General features: G+C 37.7%; 1 protein-coding gene across 4 annotated transcripts in view; it reads right to left on the bottom strand.

The window, feature by feature from the left end:
* CDK14 (cyclin dependent kinase 14) overlaps positions 1-14,510 on the bottom strand; it is a 550,404-nt gene that overhangs the window by 397,525 nt on the left and 138,369 nt on the right. For all 4 annotated transcript variants that reach the window (XM_087417863.1, XM_014788156.2, XM_087417812.1 and 1 more), the window contains one exon: positions 12,890-12,984. In XM_087417863.1, the coding sequence (XP_087273989.1) occupies positions 12,890-12,984 (95 nt within the window). The remainder of the gene's footprint in view (positions 1-12,889; positions 12,985-14,510) is intronic.

Here is a 14,510-nt window from a genome sequence, read left to right as displayed (position 1 = left end):
CATATTACTTGGTGCTTCCTTGTCCTACTCCAATTTGGCATTCTATTTTTCATCTCTTTTATTTCAGTCAGAGATGGGATTTCTTCTATTTTAATTTAATAATCCTCCATGCTTTACTTTGGGCACAGTCCCAGGTGCCCTCAACTCTCCAGAGCTTAATTTTGAAACTTTCCCAGGAACACGAGGTAAAAAAGAAAGTGTCACTCTGTTTAACTGAATCCATTGCCTTCTCATTGGGAATTCGGCTTCCTTTGGGATCCCCAATAGGCCTCGTTTGTAACATTTATTTGGTTTCTCCATCTCTCCATTTCCCTCTTCTTTCTCCTAAGAGGTTTGATCAGACACACAACAAAAGCCTTTGGTTCCCTTTCTGCTTCCTCAGAGGCTTTTTTGTCTGTCAGTACCTGTGCTGGCTGCTAAGTTGCTTCAGAATTCACTCTCTTGTCTCACCCATCAGGCCAATTAGGAATGACTTCTATCCTATTCTCTGTTGAGTTGCAACAGGGCTTTCAACTATTAACCAAAATTCCCAGTGTTCACAATTCTCCCTCAGCTCAGACAATGCTGGTGGATCTATAAGATCATTGATTTAAATTCCTGAAAACAACAGACAGTTAAAAACACAGCAACCATTTTGAACTAGAGACAGAATTATCTTTTAAATTTTCAAAGAATGTGTTTATACAGGGAAATATGTATCTGTTTCCTTGAACCCTAGAAAGGAGCATATCACATATTTGCTTGAGAATCAACCATGAAGCATGAAAAATGTCTCATGCTTGAGATCTTTAAAATAATCTTCTTTCTGTTGGAGATTTTTTTGAGCTCAGATATTTTTCTGCATAAAAGCCACTAAGCTTGTATTATCTTTTCCTTTTTCAGTTTCTACTGACAAAGGTAGATATCACTCTAGTTCATTATGATGAGGCTACATACAAGAGCCTGAAGTTGAACTTCCTGGGCAATCCAAGCATACGTAGGGAAAGAATCAGATGAAGCCCTTTGATCAGATCAAGAATCAGATCAAAGCCTTCCTTGTTGATCCTGGCCTACCAGATCCTGTATTCCTCAAAAATCACCACAAATCAGCAGTGTCTAAATCCAATCTTGTACTTGATTACTCTACGAAATTTGTAGTCCTAGATTTTTCAGGTACGTGCCATCTCTCCATTATTACAATTGCTCCTAATGGCATAGTACACTCTCTTTGTATGCATCAGTGCTAAACAGACTATAAGTATTTGACTAAAACTCAATGATGCTACAACTATTAGCTTTGAGTTCTAATAGCACCTGATTTCACCCAAGCCCCATGTTACTCATTAATTCCTGTTTCAAATTTCCAGCATTTCCACTATCTTGAATTACTCTGAGCCTATCATTCATACTATGAGTAGTAAGGAATCTGGGTAGGTCATCTGAATTTTAGACTGATCAGTTGCTGTTTCACAAAAATCATCAAGTCTAGCTTCCGTACCTTGCTATCCAAGAGCATGCACTGTACCTAAATCTTATTAACTGGCCATTAAACTTTTTAAATTAATTGACAAATCTGCATTAGAGATTCAATGCCAATCACAAACAATTCAAAAAAGCTCCCAAAGGTTCACTGAAATTAATGCTTCTAAATACTCGGTTGGATTCCACAATAAAATACTTTAATCAAATTTTTTTTTTTTGGTAAAATGTTTTATCAAGTTTCTAGAGGAATAAAACACTATATAGGGGGCCGCCCCCATGGTGTAGCGGTTAGGTTCGCACACTCCACTTCGGCAGCCTGGCTTTCGCAGGTTCGGATCCCGGGTATAGACCTACACACCGCATATCAAGCCATGCTGTGGCAGGCGTCCCACATTTAAAATAGAGGGAGATAGGTATAGCTGTTAGCTCAGGGCCAATCTTCCTCAGGAAAAAGAGGAGGATTGGCAAAAGATGTTAGCTTAGGGCTAATCTTCCTTACCAAAAAAATATAAATATATATAAATATATATAAATAAGGTGATCATATATTTTATCATCCAAATGGGGACACTGAACTGTAAAAACACTGAATTAGTAAAATGAAGTACTATTAATAATTACACAAAGACAACAAGCATAGACCAGGGTTGTTCCAGACAAACCAGGACGTAAGGTCCCCCTCCACACAAAGCACCTTATACCAAACCGGATCCCTGTCCTTCTCAAGAAAGTTATCTAACACTTAGTGAAGTTAATCTAAACAGGCATCGATGGATACAAGTGGTCAGATGAGATAAGTGAAAGAATTCTGTGCAAAGGTGAGAGCAAGATTTAATTCTAGACTAAGGTGAAATCCAAACTGTGTTGTGAGGTTTTAAAACAGGGCCCCCAAATTCTCTGACATTCTTCATTGAGAGGTACACTCTATGTACCCTACCCTTGAATCTGGTCTCTTTGAACATTTGATCGATAAAGCAGGAGAAAGTGACACTGCCACTTCTGGGCACAGGCCTTAAAATATTGGCAGCTTCCGCTCACTGTATGTTGTTAGCACTGTCCAGGTCATCTGTTCTTACTGATCTTTCTGCTGGATTGATCTATCAGTTCTGACCGAGGGGTGCTGAAGTCTCCAACTACAATAGTGGATTTGTCCATTTCTCCTTTCAGTTGTATCAATTTTTTCCTTATGTATTTTGATACCCTGTTGTTAGGTGCATACATATTAAGAATTGTTATGCCTTCCTGGGTAATTCACAACTCTATCTTTGTGTAATGCCCTTGTTTACCCCGATGGTCTTCTGAACCATCAAAAGTGTCTGCTTAGTCTGAAATTAGTATAGCTACTCCAGCTTCCTTTTAATTAGTATTAGCATGGTATATTTTTCTCTACCCCGTTACTTTTAACCTGAGTCTTTATCTTTAAGGGGGGTTTCTTGTAAACAACATATCATTGGTCTTGTTTTTTATCTACTCTGACAATCTCTGTCTTTTAATTGGTATATTTAGACCAATTACATTCTAAGTGATTTTGATATAGGTATATTCATATCTACCCTGTTTGGAACTGTCTTCTATTAGTTGTATTTGTCCTTTTTTTCTCCCTTCTTTTTCTATCTCCTCTGACTTTGAGCATTTTATACGATTCCATTTTATATCCTCTTAGTGTATCAATCATACTTTTTGAAATTTTTGTAGTGGATTTCTAACTAATCTAAGTCCACTTTCAAGTAATACTATATCACTTCATGTGTAGCATATAGATACCTTATAACAGAGTATTCTCAATTCCAACCACCCATCCCTTGTGATACTGCTGTCACTCATTCCACTTATCTATACACTATAATTGACCCAATAGTTATTATTGCCTTAAATTAGCAGTTTGCTTTTAGATCAACTAAGAAGAAAAATAAAAGATTTTATCTTACATAAATATCTTTCATTTATTAATTCTCTGACACTCTTCTTTTCTTTATATAGATCCAAATTTCTAACCTATATCATTTTCCTTTTGCCTGAAGAACTTCTTTAAACATTTCTTCTAGGACAAGTCTACCGGCAATGAATTCCCTCGGTTTTCATTTGTCTGAGAAAGTTTTTATTTCTCCTTCATTTCTGAAGGATATTTACTGGATAGAGAATTCTAGGTTGGTGATTTTTTTAAGTATTCTCTGTAAGTATTTCACTCCACTCTCTTCTTGCTTGCATGGTTTCTGATAAGAAGTCTGATGTAATTCTTATCCTTGTTCCTCCATGGGTAAAGTATTTGTTCCCTAGCTTTCATTGGAGAGTTTCTCTGTCTCTGTTTTTTCTGCAGTTTGAATATGAATATGCCTAGGTGTGGGGTTTTTTATTTGTGTTTTTCGGGTTTTGTTTAAATATATATATTTAGCCTACTTGGTGTGCTCTGAGCTTTGTGGACCTGTGGTTTGGTGTCTGTCATGAATTTTGGAAAGTTTTCTCTCATTATTACTTCCAATACTTCTGCTCCGTTCTCTCTTCCTTCTGCTGGTATTCCAATTATGCATACGTTACACTTTTTGATATTGTCCCCCAGTTCTCAGATGTTCTGTTTTGTTTGGTTTTTTTTCCTCCTTTGCATTTCAATTTGGGAAATTTTTACTCACCTGTATCCAAGCTCATTCTTTCCTCAGCTGTGTTGAGTCGACTAATGAGCACATCAAAGGCATCTTTCATTTCTGTTATAGTATTTTTAATTTCTAGCATTTTCTTTTGATTCTTTCATAGAGTTTTCATTTCTCTGTTTACATTACTCATCTTTTCTTGCATGTTGTCTACTCTTTCTATTAGAACCCTTAACATATTAATCATAGTTATTTTAAATTCCGTCTCTAGTAATTCCAACATCTGTGTCATATCTGAGTCTGGCTGTGATGACTGCTTTGTATTTTCAGGCAGTATTTTTTTCTTACCTTTTGGAATGCTTTGTAATTTTCTGTTGAAAGCCAAATGTAAGGATTTGCATTAATCTGTCTGAGTTGTGTAGTTTACTGTTTGCTGTAGCTATAGGTACCAGAAGCTTCAAATTCTTCTAGTGTTCTAAAATCTTCTGAGTAAATCTGAGTTCTTTTAATGGGCCTGCATCTTGGGATGTGACTCTCACTAGTGTTTCTCTAGTGATATAGCTTTTTTTCTTTCAACCTTCTACTTCCTTCCCTGACTGCAGTGTTCCCAATCTATTTCTGAGAGGCCCTGACCATTGTTGACTATGGTTTTCCCCACTCAGGTGAGACAGAAAGGCTGGAAAGAGCCTGAGTAGGAGAAAGTCCTTTCCACCAGCTGGGATAAGCCTCTAGCAAAGACTTTTCCCTGCAGAGAAAGCTTTTGTGATAAAGAATGCTCTGGTTTATTTCACAAGGATTACTCTTCCCTTCCACCTGCCAGAGCCACAAAGGGATCTTTCCATGATCATCACTGTGAGAACCTTGTGGGATTCCTAAAGGCAAAGCTCAAGAGAGTGCAGGGGCCTCCCTAAGACTGTGGTCCCCAGGAGTTTTCACTCTCATACTAGTCCACACTCAGGCTCTAGTAATTCATCAAAATTACCATTGAAGTGTCCCTACCAGCTTATGGCTCCAGTAGCTTGTGCTCCAGGTAAAGAGATTTTGGCTATGTCTGCCTGGACATGTCTGCTTCTCCAGAGTTTAGTATAGTGGTGACCTTGCCTTGTGACCTCCATTCTCTGATGAATTGAAGAAAAGTTGTTGATTTTCCGTTTGCCTAGCTTTTTCTCTTTGTAAAGTGGGAGCAACAACTTCCAAACTCTTTACATGTTGGAGCTAAAACCAGAAGTCTCACTTCCTATGTCTTAGGAGGTTCACTCTGAGAACCCTGTCACCTTGCTATTAGCAAGCCCAAGCCATGTGAAGAGCCAGCACCAACTTGCCAGCCATGTGAGTAAACCACGTTGGCAATGGATCACTTATGTCCCCGCCAAGCCGTACAAAATGATACCACATGGTGCAGAAACAAACTTTTCCTGCCCAGACCTTTCCCAATTGCAGATTCATGGGCAAAATAAATGGCAGTTGTTGTTTTAAGTCTTTATGTTTTGGGCTGGTCCATATTGCAGTAATATATAAGCAGAACATTCCTAAGATGATCCTCAGGGCCTTGCCAACTTCTCAAAACTCAATTCATACCAGTCTCCCCTGAACACATCCCATGTCCCCAGTCACATGTGCTCTCTGACTCCATAAAACACCCCAAGCTCTTCTCAGGGTCTGGCCTGAAACACTCTTGTCCCTACTCTTTACCTAGTTGGTCACATCTCCTCCTTAGATCTAAGCATAAATGTCCCCTCCTCGGCAAGGTTTCCATTGTCCATCCATCTAAAGTATACGTAGTGTCCACCCTCTCTCTCACTCAAATATACATAACCCATTACTCTCTATGTTAATTCATTCTCATAGCTCTCTTTTCCTTTATGTAATTTAAAACTACAGATGTGTCTGCTGACTTGATGAATTTTTGCCTCCCCGCTAAATGACAGGCTCCATAAAAAGAGGAACTCAGTTTAGTTCACCATTACACAGCCATTGCCTGCCCCAGCATACAGAACATAGTAGGGGCTTAATAAATATCTCTAAAGGAAGGAGCTTGTTTAAATAGGTACTGCCTCCAAGCATTCCTTGTTTAGACCAGGGTTTCCCACCCTTGGCACCATTGACACTTTGGGCCAGATAATTCTTTGTTACGGGAGACTATCTTGTTCATCTGTAGGATATTTCACAGCATCCCTGGCCTCTGCATGCCAGTAAGACCACTACTGCTTCCCAAGTTGCAAAAACCAAAAATGTCTCCAGATATCATCAAATGTATCCTGGGGAGCAAAACTGAGACCCAGTTAAAAACCACTGGTTTAGACTAGAAAAATGCTACTTCCCTAATATCCTGGTTTAAACTAGAAGGATGACAATAATAATGAAGCAACTCAGGAATGTGGATATACTTTAAACTGAAACCAATCTTATCATCATATCCTTGCCCTAGTCCACCTCAAAAACCACTTAAACTTAACTACAGGAGAGAGATTCTAGGAGTCCTGACTTTATGATAACTGGAATTTTCCACACTAACTCTTTCAAAAACTTCCTCTACTACCCAAAGAATGCCTCCATTTTCACCAGCTGGACATAACTGATATATGACCATAATTCTGAAGACAGCAAATATCACTGATTGTTTTGAGAGTCTCCTAATCAAATGATCAAAGAACCCTGATAATAAAAATGGCTAACAGAGGCCCATACATTTAAACATTGTCTAATAGGAAAGTTATTCCTGTACAGTTTAGTCTAATAATTGAAATCATGCTTCTTTCCCAAACAATATCCTCATTGTCACTTTTGTCAAAAAGATTAGGCATTGTTTGTTTATCTGCTGCAAGCTAAATGAAACCAGCTGTACCAATGAACCAGACTCAAATGCCTTGCATTCTTCCTCTAAAGGAAGTCGAGGCTGAATCTGCAATTTCAATAGACTTTAGAGTTTTTAAAAATAAAATTAGCAGATGTTAGTGGGTGGGCTATTATCCTCCTTGGACTAGGTAAGGATAAGAAGTCTACTTTTTCAACTTTCATCTATTCTCAAGAAGCACCAGATCCAAAAACCACATGGAGCAACCTCCATTTACTCCATTGGCTTTTTTAAAAAATCCAGTTTCTCTCATTGTACGTTGTAATGCTATACTTTGTGTATTAAATTACAAAGCTAACACTGATTATATTATCATACTATGATGCCATTTTCATACCCTGTGACTAATAGTGTGGTTACAGGCTTGATCTTTGAAGTGAGCTGTGATAATAAGCTTTGGCCCATGGACCCAAAGTCTAAAAGAAATCAGAGCAGACCTAATGAGAAACAGAGACTGAGCCTCGGGAGCATCCTGCAGCAGAGCTTATAAAATGTAATCAGATTTGCCTCTGTTTTGTACAGAGTTCCCATTTGTGGGTAAGGAACCTCTCAGGACACTGGAAGTCAGCATGATAGTCCAGGTGTCAACACTTAAGATTGAAACTTCAGTGAGCCAGGAGTCCAGTGTTTCCCATCTGGGGATTTCTGACTTTTAGGATTCTTCGAACTCCTCTTGATAGTGTTTCAATGGAGATGACCTCGAGGACAAGCAATAAGAGCCACCTCTTTAATCTCACAGATTCTGAAAAGCTGGTTAACTGCCACTGCCATTCTTCTCACTGCTGCTTGTTTTAATTAACAGCATTTCTTCTCCCCATTTCTCCCGAGGCTTTGAAGAGCTCTTTGAAATGTATTTAGTATATTTCAGTCTTGGTTTGGCATAGTCTCTCAATTTATGAGGTCGTTTAATTCAAGTTCAATTATTCAGCACAAATTGGCAGAATGAAATGCTAAAAGAAGATTGGCACTTTCCATCACATAAATCTCACGTTACACAAAGTGAGCAAACTCTTCCATTGTTCTCACTGACCTCTGAGATAACAATTTATGGCTGGCACAGACCAGTGTGGGCAGGCTTCTCTGTTCAGCAAGCTCCCGCAGGAGTAAGGCTTTGGCACCTTCACCTCAACAGAAACTGAAGTGAAGCAGAAAAGAATGACCAGAAATCAGGAACATCTGTGGAACGACTTAGTCTGAGTAAGTCCAACACTCTCATTCCAGAGGTAGAACAAAGAGCAAGGTTTTTCTTTCTCTAAATCACGCTAGAAGTAAGAGAAAACCAAAAGCAAGCAGCTATAGCCTCACATCCCCCCTAGATAAAGTAGGAAGGAAAAGAGGACTCTGTCCCAGGCAAGAGCAAAGGTTCATAGCTTCTCACCACTGGGGTGCCGAAACCTGCGGGAATTCGGGCATCGGGGAGGGACTTGGGTGTGCTCCACCAGCCGATCCCAGCGCACCGAGGAGCACAGGGGTCCCACCACATCTTAAGTTTGGAAGTTCAGGTGGCTGGTGGTCATAGCTCTCACAGCCAGGCATTCATGGGTGCTCACCCATAAACAACCCACCAACCCTTCCAAATTATATTGCTCAAAGCCAGTTCCACTTTAACACTCAAACATAACACATTTGCTTAGTCAAAATTTGCACAATAATCAAAATGAATCAATTTGCTTTTACTTTAAGGCCCTCGGGCTTTAACAAATTTAGTGGACAGTCTAGTAACAAAGGGTGAAAATTTTACTATATTTGCTTGGAGGACCAAGCTCCAAAAGGGAACTGTCCCAAGAAGTCCTAATACACACAGTGATGAGGCAGGCTTGATTTAAAAGCACACGAGGCTGTGAATTCAATCAGTCACCACTGGAGAGAACATATTTAAAATACTTTAGTCAACACCATCCTCTCTTCTTTCGTTTTGAAATTCCACACCATTTTATCCAGGCCTTTCTTACTGTGTTCTAGCTTATATAGAACATATTACATTCTAACTTATATAGTTACGTATGTATACGGACCATCTCCCTTCAAGATTGTTAAGTTTCCTGAGGGCAGGATCTACATCTGAGTTACCTCTTTTTCACCTAAAGCATAGAAAGGGCATAAAAACAACATAATAAATACTCATCATTAGTTGACTAAGCTCAAAAAATGTTAATAAGTCTCAATGTACAAAAGTCCCTGGGAAACTGAGAAGTAAAAAGATGATTTCAAGGTGCTGAATTAAAGAGATTTAAAAATACCACGTTTTAAAATGCAAAGTATTATACAATGCATGGTTTTTTAAAATCCTATATTAAATGCTACAGGGATTTAGAAGAGAGAACATAATCAGGAAACCAAAACAGGATAGAGATTAGTAGTCAGAGTGATGGTAAAATGCCTCCCTTTCCAAACACAAACACACACACTAGCACAAAGAAAGTACTAAGAAGCTAGAGAACATTGGTTTAAAAAAAACTCCGTACTCAAATATGAAAATGTGGGAAGTTCCAAGCATTTAAAAAAAAAAATAAAAAAACTTATTTGTGAGTGTTGTACGTTGATGTGGTTGCAGTTAACCATCATACTCTTTAGAATCAAGCTCATTACCAAGGAGGCTACACAGTGGTCTAGGAATCTCAGTTAACTTCTCCCCAACCTGTGTGTCCCTATGGGATTAAGAAACTCAAGAGAATTCAAGACAATAAAAAGCCTTTCTATTCCTTCTCAAGTTTCTAAACCATGGCTAACAGCAACTATACCAAAATCAACAATTACACAAACCTCTTGATATGGGGGAATATCCTTTGCTTATATTACTTAAAGAAGAACAATGAAATAAAAAATGGCTTACATACCCATGAGTAGGAAAAGAAAAACATTGTCATAAACACAATGCCAAATTAGTGAGGCCCGAAATTAATAAGGATTATGGGTTGAATTGTGTCCTTCAAAAAGATACATTGAAATTCTAACCCCTAAGACCATAGAATGTGACCTTATTTGGCAATAGGGTTTTTACAGAAGTAATCAAGTTAAAATGAGGTCATTAGGGTGGGCCCTAATCCAATATGACTAGTGTCCTTATAAAAAGGGGAAATTTAAACATAGAGACAGACACACCGGGAGAACACCATGTGAACATGAAGGCAGAGATCAGGGCGACGCGTCTACAAGCCAGGAGTGCCAACGACTGCCAGCACACCACAGAAGCCAGGAGAGAGGCATGGAATGGATCCCTCCTTACAGAACCAACCCTCAGAAGGAACCAACTCTGCCAACACCTTGATCTTAGATCTAGCCTCCAGAACTGCGAGACAATAAACTTCTGTTGTTTAAGCCACCCAGTCTGTAGCATTTTGTTTCGGCAGCCCTAGCAAAATAATACAATGAGGTTCATGGCAAAATCCAAACTTGACACCCGTAAATCAACACATATACATAAAATGCTTACCAATCGAAAATCAGTGAGATCTCTACAAATGCCAGGTAGCTTTACTGCAAGATAATCATAGCTGCTCTTGGGGAAGAAGCTAGAGATAGTGTTTAAAGATAGAGGCAGAGACGCAGACATCTACGGGAGCGTGGTGAGGAATAATGGAATGGGGATCCCAATATTTAGCTGGCTCTTTAAATTATGTAGCACATCAGGGGACCCACCAGACAAACTCAGCTCTCAAGTGTTGCTAGATGGCACACAACTGTTGTTGTCTGGCCTGACCTTGCCACCGTAAAGCAAGCAAGCAAGCACAGGCAGCCTGTCATCTCTTGAAGCAGGTAAGTGGTCAATGGCTTTCATCTCCAGCTGGAGGAAATTAAATACTACATGTGACCAGCAGGCTTGAAAATGCTTGAGAAATGTTGACAAGATACATTTAGACCTGCTGGAGTGAAAAGTATTAACTGTCCAGAACTATCCTTTTCAAAGAGTGCAGGTACTTAAAAAGGCAGTCTTTCTTTTATTCAGGCATAATATAATAAATGAAGAATTTTTCAACTATCTCCAAGATTTTGACATAAATCTTGAAGTTAAGCATTTAATAGAGTTATTAACTTGCATTTGGAAATCAGCTGAGCAAATCTTTTGTGGCAAGGCACTTCAAAGTGATTGGTTTGTTTCCTTATAATGAAATAGTATGTTTGCTTCTGTTTGATTCACAATTAAAACAAGTCAGAGCATATGTGAGAACCATCTGGAATATTCAATGAAGATCAAGTCTTTCCAAAGAAGGCCTTATTCTGTGGAAGCAATATAGTGTAATGGTTAGGAAAAGAATGGCTTCAAACCAGATACACATGAGCCAAAACAAGCTTTGCCACTAACCATTTGCATGAACTTGGACAAGTGGCCAAATCTCTCTAAGCACCAGGATTCTTGGTCTGAGAGGATAATAATAGGATCTTCTTATAGGGTATGTGAGGAGTAAATGACACAATGGATATACCATATTTTATATAAAATAAGTGCTTAATCCTGTGTAGTTATCTTCATATTACTAACATTAGAGGTACAAGTAATTTTTATACAGTAGAGTACTAATGATTTTTCTTTAGGAAAGAATATAAAAACTTCAGACACAATCCTTATTGAAATTAACTCAACTACTTAGATCATTACCATGACATTTCATAATGCTCAAGCAACATAGTAAAGTCATTAACAGTGCTCTAGATTTGTTTTGCTTTTTATTCATCATTTTTATTTTTCATTCGAATTTTGAAAAAAGACTTTTTTTTTAAAATATCTAAGATCTCAAAATTAATACTACTACTTTGGCTTATAGCATCTCTGCATTTCCTTACTTAAATATCTTTCTGCATCAGGAAAATTCCTTCATCTTCTTAACTTAAAAACCATGAACAAAGGTATAAGACTACATTCCAGAAAAGCCAAAGATTACCTAAATTAGCACATAGTCAAAATTTCTAATTATGTGTTTAGAATGATCCTTCAGAGAATTTTCTTCTATATCTTTTTATTAAATTACTTAGCTTGGAATTTCCTATTTTTTATAATGACTTAAAAAAGAGACAAAAACAGGGATAGGGTAGAAAATTATTTTTCAACATTATTTACTAATGTTATTAAGGTAAAACAAGGCTTGTGTCTCCTGAAGTTATTTCAGAAATAGCATTAAGTTTTCTACAAGCTACATGTCACCGAATACAGTAACTCTGTTCTCTTAATAAGGGAGAGGGAAGAGGTCTATCAGAAACATATGGGGTCAAGCTTTTTAAGAATCCAAATCTGTGCCCTGATCCCCAGACAGCATGGGGGGAAGAGGAAAATGGGGGAAGGAGTTGTTTCTCTATGTGGAAATATATGCAGCATGATGCCAAAGCAAATGGGTAGGAAGAAAGAAAGAGTTTGCTGTTTTCAAATTAAGTGACTTCTGAAAGATGGAGTAAAAGCTCAATTTAAAAAGACGTCAAGAGGGCCAGCCCCAGTGGCCTAGTGGTTAAGTTCAGCGTGCTCTGCTTTGGCGGCCCAGGTCCAGTTCCCAGAAGCAGACCAACACAGCTCTGTTAGCGGCCATGCTGTGCTGGCGGCCCACATACTAAAAGATAGAGGAAGACTGGCATGGATGTTAGCTCAGGGCAAATCTTGCTCACCAAAAAGAAAGACGTCAAGAATGGCCAACATATTTGGCTTTGTCAAATCAGTACTCTTATTCTTAAGCAAACACTAAGCTTCCATTGAGAAATTAATCACGTTATTCACATGGAAACAAGTTCGAGGGTCCCAACTCCAATGAGAGAAAGGGAAAACAAAGTTGGGAGGAGGGGTAGGACACAAAAGATAAATTCGATAAGTCTGCAAAACTGTTTTCTAGCAGGGAAACTAATTCCACTGAATTTTACACCTGTCAAAAAACAACAACAACAACAAAAAACCTAAGCGGGGATATCTATTGCATATTAAATGAGAATTATTTAAATATACCATTACTTACTATTAAGAGAGCAGGTACATTTTCCACGTGAAATATTCAAAAATTAACGAACTTACTTGCTTTTCCCTTTGTATACTGTAGCATAAGATCCTTCCCCTAGTTTTTCCAGTTTTTCATATGAGTCAGCTTTTCCAAATTTGGGACTTGTTGGCTAAAAATGGAGCAGAGGGTAAACAAAACAGTTTGTATCAAACTAATGAACAATAAATAACCTGATTTTGCTGAAAATGTACAGATTCTCTGTCACTTTTTAAATAACACTTTCCTGATATAAGAATGTTTATTTTAAAAAACAATATTATAAATATTAAGCGTATAAAACTCAAATGCAAATGAACACAGTGTAGAAGTGTAAATTTACCCATAATCTAACCATAAGGAGGGAACCACCATTAATATTTTGATATCTCTTCCTCCAGTGCTATATGTATGCTGATGATTGGTTTTTTTACATGAATGGGATTACATTATACATAATGTTGTATAGCCTGCTTTTGTTCACACTCAATATATTATGAATATTTTCCATGTAATTATATATCTTCTAAATTAGGGGCTGGCAAATTGAGTCTCCTACCTGTTTTTGTACATCCCATTAGCTTAGACAGATTTTTACTTTTTTTTAATGGGGGGGGTGTCAAAAGAAAAAAATTTCATACCATGTGAAAATTATATGAAAGTCAAAGTTTAGGGTCCATAAAGTTTACTGGAACACAGTCCCACTCATTCATTTACATATTGTCTTATAACTTCTAAGCTACAACAGAGTTGTAGTTGCAACAGAAATCATATGGCCAACAAAACTGAAAATATTTACTATCCAACCCCTGTTGTAAATAAACTATGACTGTATAAAGTTCAGTCATATAAAGGTACTCCTTCAATACCTTTTAGTGATAAAGCAAACAGATTTTCAAAGATGTATCATTCAGATATCACTAATTAATACAAAAGGAACTCCCTTACATCTACATAAACCAATCCTTAAGGTTTAGCTGCAACAAAATAACTCTTCCTTAAAAAATGGTATATCCTATCATGACCACAAAAGTGTTAAGAGAGACCTTATCACTCTTGCTGTGCTCAACTCCCACCCTAACTTTCACCAGAGAGCAAGAAAAGGGGGGCATTGTCCTCCAAGGGGACAAATTATCTATTATTTCAATGTCACTCTAAAAGGGTAATACTAAAACATATTAGAAAATGATAATTACACAAGGAATTAAAAGCATCTTGAAGAGATTTATCTGATCACAGTTGTAAGTACATATATAATTGATAAAAAGTTGCTAATGAATGTGTACTTTGTTAAGTAATCAACTTTAGAAGTTACTTAGGGAAAGAACTTCCTGCAAAAAGTTTATAGAACACTATTCTTGAGCATATGCTAAAACACAACATACCAGCAATGAATCTGACTCCCATTGTTTATAAAGATTCTATGTGGCAAGTTAAGCACATGCTTCTTACCTCCTTCCCACCCAAAATTGCACGTAGTAACTGAAAAGATATTTTTCAAAAACTAATAAATCAGGAACAGGAATGAGAAATTAAAAAGAGTGCCGATATATAATCAGAAATTTTGAGGAATTCTGAAAGACAGAAAGTAATCAGGACCAAAACTTCAGAGAAAAGACCGGGGGGACCTAAAGCCCAATATGTAGGAGTAGACTATTA

The sequence above is a fragment of the Ceratotherium simum genome, chromosome 1 (assembly GCF_057802395.1).
Source record: "Ceratotherium simum simum isolate JZ-2026a chromosome 1, ASM5780239v1, whole genome shotgun sequence".
Classification (NCBI taxonomy): domain Eukaryota; kingdom Metazoa; phylum Chordata; class Mammalia; order Perissodactyla; family Rhinocerotidae; genus Ceratotherium; species Ceratotherium simum.
This window is presented reverse-complemented; position numbering and strand designations above follow the sequence as displayed.